General features: G+C 53.5%; 1 protein-coding gene across 9 annotated transcripts in view; it reads right to left on the bottom strand.

Moving 5' to 3' along the window:
* Positions 1–19,850, bottom strand: part of ADARB1 (adenosine deaminase RNA specific B1) — a 134,691-nt gene that overhangs the window by 29,721 nt on the left and 85,120 nt on the right. For 7 of the 9 annotated variants that reach the window (XR_015240516.1, XM_086676156.1, XM_086676158.1 and 4 more), the window contains 6 exons: positions 16,284–16,358; positions 11,849–12,783; positions 8,111–8,225; positions 5,907–6,075; positions 5,123–5,271; positions 3,505–3,736 (listed from right to left, as the gene is read on the bottom strand). Coding sequence is in view for 8 of the 9 variants with exons in the window: in XM_086676155.1 (XP_086532281.1) it covers positions 3,505–3,736; positions 5,123–5,271; positions 5,907–6,075; positions 8,111–8,225; positions 11,849–12,783; positions 16,284–16,358 (1,675 nt within the window). In the remaining variant the exon portion in view is untranslated. The remainder of the gene's footprint in view (positions 1–3,504; positions 3,737–5,122; positions 5,272–5,906; positions 6,076–8,110; positions 8,226–11,848; positions 12,784–16,283; positions 16,359–19,850) is intronic. The other 2 variants (XM_086676154.1, XM_025912954.2) reach the window with 2 other exon arrangements.

Raw genomic sequence — 19,850 nt, 5'->3', positions numbered from 1 at the left:
TTACAGAACTGCCAGCGCTGGGAACCAGTAAGGTGTCCTTTGGGAGGTGACGGGCAAACACACGGGTGCGTCCAGGCAATGGGATGGTATTCGGCACTAAGAAGGAGCAGGCCGTCACGCCATGAAGACACCACGAAGACGCCATGAAGATGGAGGGTCCGCAAGTGCATTTCACTAAGTGACAGCAGCCAATCTGAAAAGGCTACATCCTGTATGATTCTATCTGTGTGACGTTCTGAAAAAGGCGGGACCATGGAGACAACAGAAAGCTCAGGGGTTGTCAGGGGCTGGGGAGAGGAAGGGGTGACAGGGTGGAGCACAGAGGATTTTCAAGGCAGTGAAAATACTCTTTATGACACCCTAATGACAAATACACATGATTAAGTAACTGCCCAAACCCAGAGAACGTGCCACACGCAGAGTAAAGCCTCACGTAAACTACGGACTCTGGGTGACTATGATGTATCCGGGCAGGTTCATCATTGGAACAGATGCACATTCTGGGGGGTGTGCGTGTGCGGGGACACAGAGTATATGGGAAATCTCTGTACACTCCTCTTAATTTTGTTGTGAACCCAAAACTGCTTTTTAAAGATATAAACTCTTGGGGCACCTGGGTGGCTCAGTCGGTTAAGTGTCTGACTTCAGCTCAGGTCATGATCTCACAGTCTGTGAGTTCGGGCCCCGCACTGAGCTTTGCGCTGACAGCGCAGAGCCTGCTTCAGATTCTGTCTCCCTCTCTGCCCCTCCCCTGCTCATGCTCTGTCTCTCTCAAAAATAAACATTTTAAAAAATTTAAAAAAAAATTAAATTAAAAAGTATATATATATAAACTCTTAAAAAATGGTTAATGTGATAGATTTTACATCACGTGTTTTTTGCCACAATAAAAATAAATCGTGTTCGTGTACATCAGCAACAATTATCCAGAATACACAATAGATAATAAGATAATTCTCACATGAATATAGGAAGTATGAAGTTCTAGGAATTAATCTGTCAAAACTGCCTGGCATATAACTGACCCAGATGACAGTTCATGTATGGAAAAATACATGATACTCATGGAGGGACTGATTTAACTTTATGTTCATTCTTTCCCTTTCAATCCATAATTCCACAATTCCATATAAAATCTAAGCAAGACATGTATGCACCTGAGAAGCCGATTCTATAATATGTACAGAAGAACAGAGGCTCGTAAAAAGCTACAAGTGTGATGAGAGAAGGATGAAGAACAGTCTTATCCAACCAGACCTTTAAACACACTAAAATGTCAGAAGTGTAAAAACTGTGGAACCTGTGCAAGTACACTGGATTATAGAGACTCGAGAGGCTAGGAGCCTAGGAGCAGCCCCGTCTTTGTAAGGGAGTTCAGTATATTACAGGGACGCCTTCACAGATCAAAGGAGAGGGTCTCGATTATTTAGTAGACGGTCCCAGGAAAACTGACTCACCATACTAAAGTAGTAAAGCCACATTATTATTTACAACACAAATGTTTGCGAGTAAAATGATAAAAATTTTGGAAAAAAGTACGGGAGAATATTTTCATGCCCTTAATTTGAGGAGGAATTTCTTAAATAAGATTCTAAAAGTACAAATCACAGGGTGAAAGATTAATGGGTAAGGTTCTAACAAAACGAAGCGTTTCTCCTCAGAGCATGGCACGGACCAAGTGAAGACAGGGGTCTGGACTGGAGAAGACACGGAACCTTCTCCGACCATCAAAGACTGCAATAGCAGCTACAACAAGAACTTCTGTCGGTCGAGATGACAAAAAGCATGAGACCCAGAAGACGAGTGGGCAGACGGTGTGAACAGGTAACTCCAATGAGAAAGATGAACGACTGCACAGCCGCTCCACACCCCACAGAGCAGTTCTGAAATGAGGCAGAAACCAGCCTCACGCACCGTCGGTGTAAGCATACACAGGCGTGACCCTTCTGGGCGCGGCAGAGACCCGTGAAGTTCTACACGTGTGTAGCAGAGACCCTGGACGGCAAAGGTCTATGACAAGCCACGCTCACGAAAACTCCAGGCTGTGCTGTGGTGGAGAGAGCAGACCCAAGTCTCTATGGTGAGAGCACGGACACAGCACAGCCATGACTATGGCAGGGTCTCTGCAGAAACCAGCTGTCTGTCACCGCATCGGGGACAGTGTCCAAACACTGGGTTGAATGAAACTACGAGACACAGAATAGCACCTAAAACACAATTCCGTTTCTATGAATTAACAACATACACATAAATACCCTAAAATGACACCACCATGTATTTTTCCAAGGCCACACACACACACACACACACACACACACACACACACACACACACACAAGTGAATGGATGGTGGACAGGAAGGACACATAGAAAGCAAATTCATCAAGGTGGGCTCAGTGTGCACCTGTACTTAAGGGCAATGGACCACAGCATATGCTGATTCAAGTTCTGTGTACCTGAGGCTCTCTGACAAGGTCCTTGCAAGAAAGTCAATACAAAGACCTTACAGACAACCGAACAGGTACATGCGTGCACATACATGCACGTCAACTGTGACAGTTTTGGAAGAGCAGTCAAGAACCCGATCACGATGAGCCGCACAGCAGAGCTCTGAACAAGGAGGCGATCTTTGTCTTAATATGCTTTTGTGCCATCCAAGTTCTCGCACTTACCTACATTACTTGCCCTTTTTTTTTCAAGTGAACGTTTGTTAAAAAATAAACAAAAAGCTACTGGAACTAACACCAGCCTCTGACGAAATGAGGCCTTCTAAAATCTGGCCCGGACACATCTTTATCTGAAAGAGCCTCTGTCAAGCAAACACAAACTGGTGTGTCTCAGTCACCCCAGCCTCACTGGAAGCCACCACCCCCAACACGGGATGCTAGGGACTCTCTGCACTCACAGAAACCCCAAATGGTAACTGTGGGGAACAGGACCACTAAGCTGGCATCTACCAAGAATGAGAACACTCTTAGTTTTAGTTTTCTCTGGGATCAAACCATTTTACAACTTTTTTTTCAGAGAGAGAGAGAGAAAGAGAGAGGGAGAGAAGGAGAGAGAGGGAGGGAGGGAAGGACAGGGAGCATGAGCAGGGGAGAGAGGTAGAGGGAGAGAGAAAGAGAATCCCAAGCAGGTGCAATGCTCAGTGCAGAGCCCGATGCGGGGATCGATCCCATGACCCTGGGATCATGACCTGAGCCAAAATCAAGAGTCACGCTGAACTGACTGAGCCCCCCAGGCGCCCCTGGGAGCAAACTATCTGCAGCACACAGATGCCCCAATGCCCCGGAAGTGCACGCACAAACGCAAGGGCGAGGCAGAGACACAGCCTGAAGGACGGCAGCCCAAGGCCCAGCTCGATCCCCTCAAGGTGGCCCCCGACACCCTGGGTGGGGCCCCGGTCCCACAGAGGACGCAGGAGCCCGGGGCAGGACACGCAGACGACACCAGGCCCAGAGCGGTGGACGGCGCCTGCGGGAGCCCACGGGTGGGAAGCCTTACCGGGCCATCTTGTCGCTGCAGGACATGGTGAGCAGCCTCTCGCCCTGCAGCACCCCATCCCACGTCTGCAGGCTGGCGTTGGACCGCACTGGAATCGTGCCTTCGCCAGACTCTATTTTCGTCCGCAGCTGTCCTCTGGCTTTGCGGTTTGGATGCCTGTCTGCTGGTTCTAGGAGAGGAAGGCCAGGTGAAAGTCCTCTCCTCTCCTCACGGCAAACAAGTGCAGCAGCCCCTACACATTTAAAGTCGAGTTTATGCCTGTGTGGCACGTGCTCTCTCTACCCGGTAAGTGACAACCGCATGGAGCCCTGGGGCCTGTGTGGCACGTGCTCTCTCTACCCGGTAAGTGACAACCGCACGGGGCCCTGGGGCCTGTGTGGCACGTGCTCTCTCTACCCGGTAAGTGACAACCGCACGGGGCCCTGGGGCCTGTGTGGCACGTGCTCTCTCTACCCGGTAAGTGACAACCGCACGGGGCCCTGGGGCCTGTGTGGCACGTGCTCTCTCTACCCGGTAAGTGACAACCGCACGGGGCCCTGGGGCCTGTGTGGCACGTGCTCTCTCTACCCGGTAAGTGACAACCGCACGGGGCCCTGGGGCCTGTGTGGCACGTGCTCTCTCTACCCGGTAAGTGACAACCGCACGGGGCCCTGGGGCCTGTGTGGCACGTGCTCTCTCTACCCGGTAAGTGACAACCGCACGGGGCCCTGGGCAGGAAAGGCACAATGCAAACCAAAGTCGTGGAAGTAGATCCTAAAGAGCGCTTCCATTTTAACCAAAATGTTTACTTTCTATCATTAAAAATGAGCTGAAGCAAACAGGACAAAATGCTGACATTCGCTAATTCTAGCGGATGGATATTTGAGTGTTTGTTACGTTTTTTCCCTGCATTTTTAAATTTTCAAAAATATATTATGGGGATGCATAAATAATGCAGAGGGAAGCACATGCACAAACATCTAAAGTGATTGTCTCTGGGTTACAGGAATATGAGGGATTGACATTTTTTCTTAATATTTTAAAAATATGTAGCCACCATCCAGAGCGAGAATGTGTTACTTTCATAACCAGAGAAAATCATGCACTCAAATGTTGTCTTTGCATTAAATAATGCTTAAGCTGGGGAAAAGACATGAGGACACAAGTTACTATCAAATACAAGCACCAACCTCATATGCAAACACGGGTGGAGGCAAATGTGATGCGACAGGGCCCCCTTTGCACTGGTCTGTGCTGCTTCTGAAATTTCAGCCAAATACCCCAGGTACACACGCATCGAGTCACAGTTCATCACAAACACAGATGATGCGCACCTCCGATGTACAGATACAGACTGTCCAAATTTAAATACTAAAAGCAATGTTGTTTGATATCCTCACTCTATTCTAATTCCTCAGTATATCAGAATCAACATATTTCATTAAGATTTTCTAACTAAATTACTAGTGGAAGAGAAAAATCTCCTGCTTTTATATATTCCTATCAGATAACTTTCAAGGTGAAACTCTTCAAAAAAAGGGAGAAAAGGACATTCACGCAAGTTTACTCTTCCATCTGTTACTACGCAATCACCAATCTCCTCGAGACGTTGCTACTTGCTGAGCACTGGATCTCGTACCTTCCAGAATCGGCTCGTGCGGCGAGAAAATTCTGGCGTCCCCACAGGGAGACGTGCTGATGTACAGATGGAACTGAACGCTCTCCTTCAGCCTGAACCCGCCGCGCTCTGACTTCTGAAAGATGGACCTTTTTTGATCGTCTTTGCTACTGGAAGGAAAAAAGTTGCAAAAAGGAACTTTAAAGCTGTTGACAAAGTTTAGTCTACCATAGTTGACGATGACTTTCAGAGGCCAGTGTTTTCACCAGGGTACAGATAAGCTGCAACGAGAACATCTGCATGTTATGATAAGGAACACAGCTCCTGTCCACTCAATAATGAACAAGTTATCGGAATGCGAGTGACCTCCCCTCCTCCTCATTTAGGACTTCAAAACAGACGACACACAGAGACGGGTGCATAAAGGAAAGTAGCTTAGACAGTTGGCCTGCTGTCTTTGTGTACGGTGACCACGATGGGTGGCCATGGTCCCAGGTGGCTTAGTTCTGCTCACACGCATGCTGCACAAGACACAAGCACACGGTCTCGAACAGACTTTTCAGATCTACGACTGCGTCAGCGGTCGGTGCACGTGCGTGTGTGTGGCACCTGGCCAGCTCTCGTCTGTACCTTGAGCCTCATGGGAAAATGGGACCCAACCGCACTGCTGCCAATAAAGTTACTGTTTTAATTAAAGAGTTTTTCAGAGATTATAGAAACAACGAAAGGTTTTGCAGTACATTCTGATGGGAGGGGAATATTTTTTGAAAACTGCTCCCCTTAGCGATTTACTTAGTGAACTTACTTTAAATAAAGCTCAAGCTGTGTATAAAGAAATCTGAGCAGGGACCTCCGAGCTACTATCTCCGCGTGGCAGTCATTTAACGCAAGGCCACGATCACTCATGTACTCGCCATTAATGCACTTTGTTCCCGTAGAGACACTTATCACCTTGGCATCTTTCACATCTGTGCCTGAAAAACAAACGAGACATTATTCCTCCGAAGGCACAGGCACGCGTGCCTACCTGTGCTCCCGGGGTCTGCGTGCCTTCTCAGCGACTTCCCTTCCGGGCTGTGAGCCGACCACTCAGCCCATCTTCACGCGCACGCCCGCCCCTACTTCTTACCAGGGCAGACCCGGGCTCCGCAAAGCACTTCCCGCTGAGGACTCGCCGTGCAACGTTTCTGGGAAGCCAACCTCCCTGCCCCTCTAGTGCACAGACTCTGAACCTAAGGGACTCATTTCCTCTGGACGCGGCCCCGCTGGGTACAGGTAGGGAGCACCGGGTAAGGGTCAACTAACCGGTCTGGCAGTTAGTTTTGAAATTAATAGCAAAGCACTAAGGAGGGTACGAGGAATGGCTCACAGAGGGATGAGGAGGAAAAGAGAAGTAACTCACAGTGTCCTGCCTAGGAATGCCTGTCACCATCTAACTGTACTGGGAGTGAAGCCTGCTGGGGACTTCGGGCACGGGAAACGCATCCACCCTGACAGGCGCGGGGCAAGGCCTGGAAAGCCTGACGGTAAACCGCACTTGCTATCAGCTGAGTGCAGGGTGTGCGCCCCAAGCGGTAGTTAGGTGAGGGTTTCACTTCAGTCCTGTGGGGTCCTCTGAGGGGCACGCGACCACTGTCTCCGTCTCAAAGATGAGGGTCCTGAGGCCCAGAGGGGTCAGAGCCTGCCCAGGGTCATTCAACCACGGGGAGCCCGAGCTGAAGCAGGCCAGGTGACGTCAGGGCCACGGGCCAAAGGCTGTGTGGTGCTGCCTGCAGGCGTAAACTGTGGTGCTGAGCAAAGGCCCCGAGTGAGATGCACACACCACGATGCAAAACGCCCTGGGAGCCGGTCCGCGGCCCCTGAGCCCAGGAGGAGAGCCGCACGGAAGGGCCGCCCGCTGCTCACGCCTGCCACTGGCGGAGGCCCAGAGCCTCGCCCCGGGAACGCTGCATGTCAGTAGCTGAAGCATTCACCCCTCGGGCATGTTGAGAGCAGCAGCAGAGAGAGAGGGAGAAACGGAGACAACACAGGCTTCAAACCCCAAATTAAACTGGGACCCCAGGTCACATCCAGAGCCCTTCATGCTACCGCAGACACACTCTCAGCTGTGCCACGGCAAACACATCGTGCACGAAAAGCCATCATCATTAAAGCAGCAGTCACGTGTCCTAGGGCATCGAGGGCTGGATCAATGCCAAAGGTCATGGAATCACATCCTGTCCACAATCAGATAGAGGAGAGCAACATCGGGAGAAAAGGACGGAGCAGGGACCCCACAGAGGACTGAGGTGTTCTCCCTGGCCGGCAGGTGTAGACAGGTAAACCACTGGCTTGCTCTCTGGCCCTAGGGCCGGATGTCTGCACACGGCCAGCGGGGCTGAGTGGACGACTCAGTGTAGAGGGCCCCACAAGGAGCCTCAGACTCAGCCCCAGCCTGGCCAGCTGCAGGGACCCAGCAGGGGGCACGGCTGTGGCCTCCTGCTCTTGGGGTGGTCCAGGAGCAGGAGCTGCTGAGCATTCTCACCCCCGGGTGAGGGAAAGAACTCAGAGAGGGCACCTTGTCCTGCTGGGACTTCCGGGTTCATTTAATAGGGTTTCATGTGTCATCCCAAAGAGTGCTTTTTACCCAAGCAATTTCTGCTCTTGCTAGAGCTGCTCGTCTGCCCGATAAAAGTCACGCACAAACTATCTGGAGGCATCACCATTAGTTGGGAAGTCAGATACGTCCCACTTTCAAATGACAGAAGTGCATTTTGCTGCCCTTTTCCAGAGTAGATCAAAACCACTCATTTATGGTTACAGGAACCAGACATTAATATAGTGTGCCGTCTCCAAATAAAAAACTGAGGTTAAGAAACTGAACATTTGTAGGTGCAATTCCTACGTTTGCATATGACAAGGACTCTGAAGAATTAGGAAGATAGTTCCCGTTAGGGTCCCAGAGATGGTCACAGTCTGACCATCTTCCCCTCTTTTTTAGGCGTGAAGAAAGGCACCCCAATGTTTTACCTGTTGTCATGACGATGCCGGCAAGAACTTTCCTACGTGCGTGAGGAGAGGAGAAGTTGTCCGTCAGGTCACCGAACTTATCCAGCACCAGGCGAGCCACGGCATCCGCTAACACCTGAGGACCACAGCAGGGAGTCAGGGGCGCGGCCCGCACCCACCCTGTGCACACCAACACAGTGGTCCCTTCAGAGTGGCCTCATAGACGGCTTCTCTTTTGGAAAACCACACAGGGAAATCTGGCAAACAAGCGCGTGTGAATGAGTGTGTGTGTGTGTCTGTGTGCTTTCCCTTCAGAACGCTCCCCGGAAACAGAGGTCCAAGGAATTTGAGGCTCTGGATGGACTCCTTCAACAGATCTCACAGACAAGGACGGTCCAGAACCGGTGCCACCCGTCTGGTCCACCGGGATCCCCTCAGACGAGGGAAGCGAGGCCACCCCGGGCCACCTGCCCCGCACGCCCTCTGCTCTGCACCAGGCTCTCCCAGACTCCGGGGCCACACTCCCGGGAGCATCAGGGCTTGTGAAGGAAACGAAAGTGCTTCTTTCCCTCAACACGGAAGGGCTGCCATCGGCTGGAGGGCCGGCGGGGCCAGGGAACATCAGGGCAAGGACAGGGGCGGTGTGTGGAAGCCTGAGCCCCACGGCAGTTCCCACAAGGCGTCTGGGGCCAGGCCGGGGAGCAGGGTGCGAGTGCCCACAGGGACCCCTGTCTTCCTCCCTGCCGTGGGGCAGCCAGCCAGCCAGCCTCTCGTGCCTCGGTTTCTCCAACGTGCAAACCAGCCGCCCTGCCTGCCCAGAAACCAGCGCTCACGAGCGTCCGGCAGGGCGTTTCTCACTCGGCCCAACCGGCCGTGGGCAGCACCAGCGGCCGTGCTCTCCGAGGGAAGGGGTGAGGGCGCCTGGCACGTCTCCATGCCCACAGCCTGCACCGGAGGACGCTGCTCAGGAGCAGACACACCCGGCAGAGCGTGGCCACAGTCCCACCTTCACGGCTCACAACTCATCTCGGGTATCAGGGTTTGGGGAGATGCCGCCTGACGGGGGCGTGTGTGAAGAGCCGTGTCCCCACCGAACCCACACCTGTCTCGGCAACCAAACGGCCGGATCCAGTGTCCCGGCTTGGCCCCTAGGAAAACACTCCCCAGATGAACAGACACGTCCCGCATCCCGAATGACGACTTATTCTGAAGAACAAAAGTTGCCATAAAAGCTCTCCTGCTGCTGCACCGGAAAATACCAGGGAGCCCAGGAAGACTGCGCTCGAGCCAGAGGCATGGGCGTGGACACAGGACGCAGGGCGGGGCAGCAGGCCTCCCCTCCCCCCCCCCCCCCCCCCCCCCCCCCCCCGTCTCCTGTCCCACGCGGAGGGTCCACGCCACACACGTGGCTGCAGGCCACACGGTGGTGAGGCTATCAGAGTAAGGATCACGTGTTCCAACTTATATAAAAGAACAAATCCTAAGAGAGGCTAAGGATAAGCCAGAGAAAAGGAAAGCGTCTGATGGAAGGTTTGGCAAAGTTCTAAACCACGGAGCTCAGAGATGTGCAGGTCGGGCCCTTACGGTGACACGGACTCGTGAGAGGCAGGCACTTGGGGCACCCGGACAGTTTTTCTTCCCCTTAAAGAGACTGTGATCTCATTCCTACAAGTAAGGAAGAGAGTCTCCCTCTGCACGTCGGGCGCCACACGAATCACACCTGTGTCCCCACGGCTCCAGGCAGCGCCCAGGAGCTGCGAGGCCCCGGTTCAAGGCTGGCTGTGGCGCTGGCCGCTTGGTTGTGCCGCGTTAACAAAATCCACTACCGGCAGGGGCTGCGGCCGCATCTCTGGGTTTAAACCCTGGGCCACCACCAGGAACACGATGAAGGTGAAAAGTCCTACGAGCAGGGAGGGCCGGCCCCACGCCCTCAAGGGTTACTCCAGGAAAGCAGTGAGGATGCTCACCGTTCCAGGATGTACGTCTGGAAACCTCCGGGCCAAAGGCAACACAGTCCAGAGATAAAGCTGTAAGGGCTGATTCTGCGAAGGCCACCCCAGGCCCTCCCAGGAAAGCATGAGCATGTCCTGAGCTCCCGAGGGGCCTCCAGAGACACCACGGTGGGTGCGCTGTGAGCAGAGACAGGACACCTAGCTCCACGCCTGCAGGCCCCCTGGGCCCCGACCAGAGGTTCAGAGACGACCACTGGGCGCCTGCAAGAACTCCAGGCAAGTGGCATCAGGCAGGGCTGAGAGCACCCCACCCTGTCCCTCACACAGGATTCCCATAGACGCCCCTCCCCAGTGAGGCCCCCCGGGGCCCCCGGTGGAGAAGTATGGGGCCAGGCCGGGGAGCAGGGGTAAGTGCGCTCAGGGACCCCCGTCTTCCTCCCTGCCGTGGGGCAGCCAGCCAGCCTGCAGCCAACCCAGGCATGTGGGGCTCACGGGGTTCACCTCAAACACGACAGCAGGCGCCACAGGAGTCAGGTGGCCTCAGACGCTAATCTGCACCCAAGCTGGAGTGCACTGAGCCACGGAAGCCCAAAATACATCCTCTCTACGGGGCCGGCTTGTGGAATCTTCTGAAAAATGTCAGCAAGGGGTCAAGAGGGGAAGTGATTCTTTGGTTCATAAAAGACCAGTAGAATATTCTGAATGGGTTACTTTATACTGACGTCGCATTTGGTTGCTTTAGGCAAAATAAAGTTTCTTTTTCCAAAACCTTGCACTACTGGCCATTTCGGGAGGTTACCCTGTGTCCAAAGACAACTGGGAAGCTGTTGCATCCTGGATTCTTCTGAGACAGATGCAAGTTGTCCCATGTGGCAATTGGAGCCCTTCATTTTTTTTCCCATCAAACCATTTCAGATTTTATCTTTAATAGTAATAGTTTGACAAAAAGGAATAGAGAAAGTCATCAGGTTTTCTCTCTAAAAGAGTAATTTTTACACTAGGCCAGAAAAAAACCTGGGTTTCCAAGAAGAGAAGCAACACGTAATCAGAGTCGTAGGATTTAGAGATGTCAGCTACAGCTGTTTCCCCCTCCTCTCTTCCCTTTTCGAGTCAGCCAGGAGCCCGCCCTGAAATCCTGTCTCCACCCTGGTCTTACGCGGGAGGGCCGTCCTAGGCCAAGCAAGTGTGGCCACCTACCTCCAGCCCAGCAGGAGGGAAGCCCGCACGGATCCCAGGTACGGACTCCCGGGCCCCTGGAGTGCCACCAAAGGGTCCCCTTCCTTCTCCCACCTCTGAGAGGCTCACAGACCTGCTACGGTGCGCCCTCTGCCTGGCTGGCCCTTGGCCTTGGGGACCGTCAGAGTTGCGGGACACCCGCCCTGACCCGGACGCGGGCAGCCTCACTTCTGTGCTCGGGACTCTCCGGTGAGACTTTGCAGGGAGCACCGCTGACCTGGGATGTGGTCCCCGTGCTCTGGTCACAGGCTGCTGTGGGACGCGGGTCCCCACAGAGGCGGACGGTGTGGGAAGGGAGCCACACGGGCTGCCGTGCAGAGTGGGGCAGGGCTCAGCCTGGAGGGCGCGAATGGCACTGCTCTGGGGGACAGGGTTTTGTGGGTCCCGCCCGCGTGTGATGGCCCCGGACGGGCGGCCCGGCACAACCGGTGCGGGCAGGGCAGGGACACCTGGAGCCAGACTTACCGGTGACGCGCGGACGGGGCGCCAACAGCGACAAAGAGGAGCAAAGCCCTGTCTGAAAGCACTGCCAAGACACGGCCACCGTTCCGGCAGCACCACAGTTCCTCACCTGCGGTAAATGCAACTGAAGGCCCTCGCTGGGGATGGGCTGGCGAGACGGTGTTTGATCCAAGTGCAAATTAAAAATGGTCGCCAGGGCAGACTGCGCAGCCCGGGCCTTGGCGAGCTTTTTGTTCCGGCCCGAGCCCTCGAAGAACTGGCCGTCCACCACCACAGACATGACAAAGCTCTTGGCGTGGCTCTCCCCGCTCTCCGACAGGAAGTCGTACTTGAGCCCCGGCCGCAGCTCGTTCAGGATCATCACGGGGTTCTTCCCGCTCGGCGGCGGGAACGGCGGAGGGCCGGGCAGGGGAGGCTGCGCGAGGCCGGCGGGTGCCGGGGACGCGGCCAAGCTGAGGTCCCCGCTGGAACTAAAGGAGTCGTCCCCGTTGGAGCCCAGGTAGAAGGGCGCATCCGACCTGTCCGGGGTCTCGAAGCCGTTGAAGAGCGTGTCGGGGAAGTCAGCCTGGTCGGACGTGAAGTCCGTGTTGGCGGACAGGGTCCTCCCCATGGCCAGGTGGGCCTCGGAGGCGTTGGGGAACTGAACGAAAGAGCGCAGGGCCTTCTCCGCGGCGTGCAGCTTGGCCTTCTTCTTGGTGGGGCCGGAGCCCTCGAACACCTGCCCGTTCACTTCGACGGACATGACGAACAGAGGCGCGTGCACCGGCCCCGTCTGCGACAGCAGCGCGTACTGCAGGCCGGGCTTGATCTCGTTCAGCTGCATCAGGGCGTTCTTGGGCAGCGCGGGCCCCGGCGGCCGCCTCCTCTTCTTCAGGCGGAACTTGGCGTGGCCATTGCTGCCCTCCTCCAGGGGCCGCTTCCGGCCGGTGCCGCCACCGCCCCCGTTGGAGAGCGGGGCGCCCTCGCCAGGCCCGGGGGCGCTGCCGTCCGTGGGGGGCGCGCTGTCCAGACCGCAGCTTTCCTTAACATCTGTGCTGCTCGAACCTGCGGTGCCCAGAAAGAGTAACTTACAACGCCTTCGTTGCAGGATCTTGTAAATGCAAAATTTATAGATTCCTTTATCTCTCTTTGTAACTGGTTAAGTGATGTGTGCTTATTCACTCTGCCTCTGGCCGTACGTGCAAGGGCTGCACCTTCAACCCAAGAACTGCCACCTGCACCAAGATGGGCAACCGTACGTTTCGCTAACTCATGGCCAACGCCATGTGCGACTACCGTCCCCAACTGCTTTTGCATTCAAGGGTGGATTTTTAAAACAGTTGTTTTCTACAAGAATATTCTGAAGCACCTAGAGATGCTTTACTCAAGCTTGTCGGGGTGTGGGGTGATAAATTAATCCTGAAAAAGCTTCCCTCAGTAAGTCCAACGTCAGTATTGACACACATTCTCCTCCTTTTCAATGTCACTTGCTCTGACTGCGCCCACACCGGGCTCCGGACCGCAGTACCTCCCGGAGCAGGGCCAGGACTTACAAGATGCACTCACAAGGAATTAGTGTTTCAGGGTTAGAATATTCGATCACTGTGTGCGCTCGTTGGATTCAGCCCGTGAATCAATCTGGGAAAACTCCTCATGTCATCACTGAGGGATACAGCCTCACTTCTAGTATTAACTCACATTTTTTCATGACATACAGGGATCGATTTATCTCTGAATCCTTAATATATTCCACGATAGGAAAAAGTACATAACAAGACATAAAACTCAAGCTGCAAACAGGCTACCACTTCCTAACTTTCCAAGTAAAGGCAGCGATTTTGTCTTTTTTTAAGAAACGAATATTTGACGGATTGACAGGATAAGCTGCCTATCCCACCTTTTAAAGGTAGTTTCTATTTGCAGTTAATGAAGATAATTTTAAAACTCTCTAAGTTTGGAGAAATAAATATGATTTTAATTTCAAACCGGGGAATTAAAAGGCATTTACTCTTCTCTGTAAGTTTATTAAGCTTTTTTTAAAAAGAGAGAAAGAAACAATTCCCTGTTTTCCCGGCTCATCTTCATAGGCCGTCTGCCGCGTGAAGCGTAGGAGTAACGACCGGGGCCCTGTCAGTGGGACTGCACTGGAAGACCTTTCATTAGCGCTCAAAGATGTAGCTAGCAACCGAAATAATTTTTACACATGTAAGCAACTTACAAGTGCCCTGACAAGGCAGCCCTCGGGTCACGGTACATAATCCAGAAGTACATGCTTGTGACGCTAAGCAAACAGCACTGTGGACACGGGAGGATAAATGGGACAGAAAGTCCGACTGACGGCCACCAATCCCCAAAGTGAAAGTTCTCAAACTTCCGGGGCAGCCGGCCCTCAGCTGGGATGTAAAGAATAACCCTGGCTTAAACCCAGACCCTGGGAAACGGACTCTGCACGGAGGCGGAGGTTGGGAGGCTGCTGACCTCTCTCCGCAGACGTCAAATACTCCCCAGTACTCCCGACACACACACCACTTCTCCCAGTTGACAAAGCTGACGGAATGGACACTAAATTTTCATTTATAACATCCTCCAGCAAAAGCTCGATAGGTTACTCCTTTCGGTGCTCGAAGGAAACAAAGGTTAAAAAGGGCAGAGCAAGACAGAATTTAGGTGAACGAATAGGCAAGAACGTCACACGTCAGGCGACTGCAAACATCCTGACGCTGTTGCCAAACAGGATTATCGACATGGAAAATCAGGCCGTGTGGACACACGCGCAAGTGTGTTCCATCACAGACTCACTGTCTCTGAAACAAAGGCTGTCCTTTAGGAGATAAAAATGATCAGTATTGGATTGACAAACAATCTTGAGATGTAAAAGAAAAAAAAATACGCTTCCTATAATAGAGTTCACGTAAATTCCAAGTTGTTACTTGCTTCAGAAGCACTCAGACACTGCTCCTATCCCGTCTTATCAGAGGTGCTGCTGTGTAAAAGAAACACACACTGAATTAGACAGACAGACCCTGCTATCACAGCTCTTCTTAAGCAGACGTGGGCGCGACGTTAATTCACAGACATGAACGCCACCCAATAAAATCTTTTGCTGCTTTTCAAACGGTAGGAAATGTGGGACCTCACCACAGACCTCCAGACCGGAACCTGCATTCACCCTTCAGGAAAATCACCCAGAAGAATCCTTCATCTTGGTGAGTTACCACAGGATCTGCGTGCCGTGCAGTCTCCACCCACGCCAGGCGGACAACAGCCCGCGGCCCCGAGCAAAGGAGGCTTGGGGGACACGTGCTCACACGGTCCTCACGGGGGGCTAGTGCCCGGGCAACAGTGGCCATGGTGAGTGGAGCTGACGAGCAAAGACAGGCTGCGCCCCAAACAGGCCTTAAGAGTAGGCTCTGATGGGGACACCAGCCGGAAGACAGCACCCTGCAGGCAGTGGGGGAGGGCAGCGCCACAGTCGTGCTTTCCCACACTCGCAACCGCCAAAGAGCACGTTCTCCGTGTGGTTCGTGCAACCAAGGCCCAGAGCACTGCAGAGCTCGGCGGCCCAGGAGGCGGGAGCGCCCTGCCCGCTGAGCTTCCGGGTCCTAAGTGGCCGCAAGCCCAAGCCCAAGGCCTCAGCTGGTCGGCCCTGGGAGAAGTCACAGGGAGACGTACTGAGCGGTGTTCTAGTCACGGTGACCAGTCTCGGTATGAAGTCACCCGGTGTGCATGCCCGCCTGCTCCTCCCTGGGCACGACCAGACGCTGCAAGTAAGGATGCAGATCAGAAAATGGTGTCTTCGCTGTCATTGGCCCAACTTCTGTGGGAGCCTTTAAACCTTATCCAAATGCACTGCTCTCAGGGATTAAATGTAAAACAGAAGAGACAAGTGCATTCCGCAAACTTCTTTCGGTAGAGAGCACCATTGTGGGGGGCCGGGGGTGGGGGGAGCTGTGTGCCCCTGAGGCTCGCCGCCCTGCTCCACAGACGGGACAGTGTGGCAGACAGAGCAGGCCCCACGGTGAGCTCCGGTCCACAGCAGCCCAAAGGCTCGCCGAAGTCTTGGAAACTTAAAATCAGCAGGCTTGCGGGAGCCCCCTTCCCTCAAAGCACAGGGAGAATTCGCTGTCTTTGCAGGGGAAAATTTAGCCACTATTCTCCCAAATGACCAAGTATTTCAATCAATCCCAAAGGGTATCTTAGATTTGCACACATGAAAATCCAGCCACTGGTAGGAGACCCACGCCGCGACATGGCACGAACCCGTGCAGCTGTGAGGCACGTGCATCTAGAGACACGTGTTCTCCCTCCTAGTACACACGTGTCGGTCCCAGAACGGTGGCAGTGGAAGGTCCAGACAGACGGCTGTGAGGAAAGTGCCCACACAAGTACCAACACCTACTGCAGGGAACACATCAGAAAGTTAAAACATGCCACCGTTAGCAGCCCATTTCGCAGGAAAGGAAATCACTTTTCCCAAATTCGTCTCATTACAACTATTTACAAGAACACTACGATGGTAACGGAGAATTAGCTACTTGACGCTACATGATGGGCCCAGGTCTTACTCATGTTTTCTTCTTCTTCTACATCCATGGCAAAGTGCTTGTGAGGGTCTCTTGACTGGCGGAGACGGTTTCTGTCTGAAAGACAGCAAGAAAATGACTTTGAGCGTGCCCGTCGCATGAGCACAGGGGGTAAGTCCGCTGTGCGGAAACCACCGCGACAGAAGTACAAGTGAGAGGAGAAGCCTCCACACGAGGAGGGCTACTCTGTCGTCCAGCACCGAACGCGGGGATGCGCCCTCCGCTCTGGCACGGTCCAGGACACCGAAGGACCGCCAGCCGGGGCCGCGCTGCCAGGAGGGACGGCGGAGGTGGAAGGAGACACGGCAAGGGAGGCGCCGTCTGAGTGGGGCAGACCGTGCCGGGGACGGGGGCCCTGGAGGGCAGGGAGGACGAGGACGGCTCGGAGAGAGCCTTCCCACGGGACGCAGTGAAGACGCTCCATGTCACAACGGAAGACAACAGAGCCACACACACGCCAGCCCATGCCATTGGCCATTGGCCATTGGCCATGCCAACGGTCACCACCGCCCAGAGCACTCTGGTCTGGCCGGAGCAAGGCCACTGTAGGATTTCCCCCCACTTCTTTTCTTCGTCCTGAACAGCACCTCGTGTGGGTGCCACTAAAGGGCACACACAGCTGTTCAAGTCGGACCTAGCCCCTTAGCCACCTGTGACTTCCTTTGTTGGCAGGAGAAACCACAGGCACCCTCAAGGAACAATTACTCCGATTCTCCAACTACGAGCAAGTTCAAAGCCCCGTCTTCCTGAATACTGTGGCTGTGCTCTGCAAGGCTGTATGAACGCATTATCCATAATAAAGGGCCCCATCAGACGGCGAGCGAGGAAAAGACTGCAAATGTTCTGGCCACAATCTCTTTGTATAGAATAAAACCGAAATGAAACTTACACTGTAAGTCACTAAAAGGCAAATCAGTGCTTTCAGGATAATGGTAACGAAAATGTGCTGAAATAGGCACATGTGTTGTAGATGTCCCTCAGGTATCTAAAATGTGTGTTTTCATGACAATCGCGTGTTAATAATGGCGAATCCCAACATATAACTGGCAAATTTGTTGCTAAAAGTTACATGGGTTTCTATTTAGAACCCTTTATTCATTTTATCTATTTAAGTAATCTCTGCCCCCACGTGGGACTCGAACCCGCGACCCCAAAGTGAAGACCTGCTTGTCCCCCTGACTGAGCCGCCGGGGGCCCTCTATTTAGAGTCCTTTATTCAAGAAAGTGTTCCACGTAGTTTCAAAAGCATTGCTATTTTGTATTGATTAATTACTTCATGATGTATTTGCTGAAAATGTATTTGGTGCAAAGCACAGGGTAGACACTACAAAACCTAAACGGATCAAGTGGATTCTGCAATTGAGAATTTTAAATATAAATATCACCTGAGTAGCTGATCATATTAAGGGATTATTAATTGTTTCAGGGGTGGAAATGGTGCTTAAATTTTAGGGATATATTCTGAAGTACTTACACACAAAATGGTAATATCTGGGGTTTATTACTATAAACTAGCACACAGTGCGAGTGCAGGGAACAGCAGACAGTGTCCGGGTGGCACAGAGGGGTCGTGCTGGTGTGCTGATGCCCGCTGATGGGCACGAAGGCTTCCATTTGCAATTCTGAATTTGCACGTGCTTTAACATTCCCTTACGGAAAGTTTTAATAAAGAGGAACTTCCTCGAGGTCCAAAGTGGGAGGGAAGAGGTCATCACGGGGTAAACCACAATTCGCCCTCGGTGGAACGCAGGTGCTCTGAGGGGTCACTCAGTGGGAAGACGGGTGTGTGACAGCTAACCCGAGCGAGAGGGCAGGCCGGGGGCACACCCTGAAGACGGCCGGCAGGTGGCCTGCAGGAAAGCACACAGTCACAGGGCACGTCAGAGGAACCCCAACTATTAACTCTGGACACACACTCAAACCCGCGCAGGGCACTCTGTTCTTACTGGCTGAACACCGGTTTCAAAACAGCAGAAGGGATGTGCACAGTGGCCAGTGGAGCAGGGGTCATCTTTCCTTTCCTCCAGCTCAGTACAAGCAACTCTCCTGGACATGACGTCTAAAGCGAACATCGGAAAGGCTCTGGGGGGAGGGAAGAAGGCAGGCCAGGTCACAGACCAGGTCGCAGACGAGCTGGGGACCAAGGAACTGTGCAGCAGGGAGCCCCCCGGGCCTGCTTTTTGCATCGTTATCCCAGACCGGGAGCCGAAGACGCTGGTAACCTGGAAACACCGGGAGACAGACAGAGACAACACACACGAACCAAACAAGAACTGACTGTGGCCAAAGGTCCAAGACAGGCACCTGCCAGCTCGACAGGCAACTGACGGAGGAAACGCCCTCCCCGGCCGGACCCCACCCTCCCACCTGCACCGCACAGTCAGGGCTGACACTCGGGGAGCCTGCCAAGGTGCCCACCTCATCCCCACTGGGGGTGTCAGGGGAGGCCCATCTGGGAGTCAAGACTCGCCTCCACCTGGCAACGTCAGTGGAGGCCACGGAAGAGCGGCAACCTGGGAACTGTCAGCGGTGGCCTGTGGGGAACCTGGACCCGCACGGCAGTGATGAGGGGGGGCCCCCTCCCCTGACAGAGAGAGCGGCGTGAGAGAAAGTCAGCGGAAACAGGAAGCTCCAGTAAGACTCTTGGAACATAATCCGTCCAGGTTTCAAAGCAAAAATCATTCATCCTACGGAGAGCCACAAAGATCTCTACCTGAATTAAAAAACACAATCAACAGAATGCCAACCCAGAGATGTTCCAATTACTGGAAAAAGATTTTAAAGCGGCTGTCACCAAAAAGAAGGAAGCGAGGAGTAAGTCTAACTGATTTTAGCGGCTGATTGAGCAGCACCGGTCAGCAGGCCGGCGTGGAGTCGGTGAGGGACAGACGCGCAGAACAAGGGACCTAGCGAGAGGCCTGACCAACAGGTCACGCTGTGGACGACGGTGCCAGCGAGGGGCCGTGGAGGAGGAACAGTGCTGTCCACAGAGGGTGCCGGAGCCCTGGGGCACCCAAGTCTGCACCCTGCATGGGACCCACTCAAAATGGACCAAGGGGCTTCAATGAGAAACAACGAATTCACAGGAGAAAACCCTCAGGGTCTCGGATGAGGCAAAGAGCCTGCAGACTGGCACCCAATACACGACCCATGACAGGAAACGCTGACAAACTGGGCTCCTCCAAAGGAAACACTCCTGCTTGAGACCCTATTGAGGAGACACAAAGACAGGCCACAGATGGGGAGAAAAGGTTTGAAAGCCACGTATCCAAATAGAACACACATGAGATTCTCAAAACTAAACGATAAAACAAGCCGGTCAGAAAATGGACAGGAGACATGAACAGCCAGTATCATCATAGAGGATATACGTGGAGAGAGAGATGGCAAGAAAGCACACGACACGGGGTCCGCGACCGTCAGCCCCGGGGAAATGCAGCTTCAACCACGTGAGGCACCCCCACACACCCGTGAGAGCGGCTCACGTACAAAACGGCGACCACCGCACACGCAGGCACGGACGCAGACAAACCAGATCCCTCGCACGTG

This window comes from Puma concolor, chromosome C2 (genome assembly GCF_028749965.1).
Source record: "Puma concolor isolate L17-30 chromosome C2, mPumCon1.1.hap2, whole genome shotgun sequence".
NCBI lineage: Eukaryota > Metazoa > Chordata > Mammalia > Carnivora > Felidae > Puma > Puma concolor.
The sequence above is the reverse complement of the archived record's forward strand: the minus strand, read 5'-3'. Positions and strand labels throughout refer to the sequence as shown.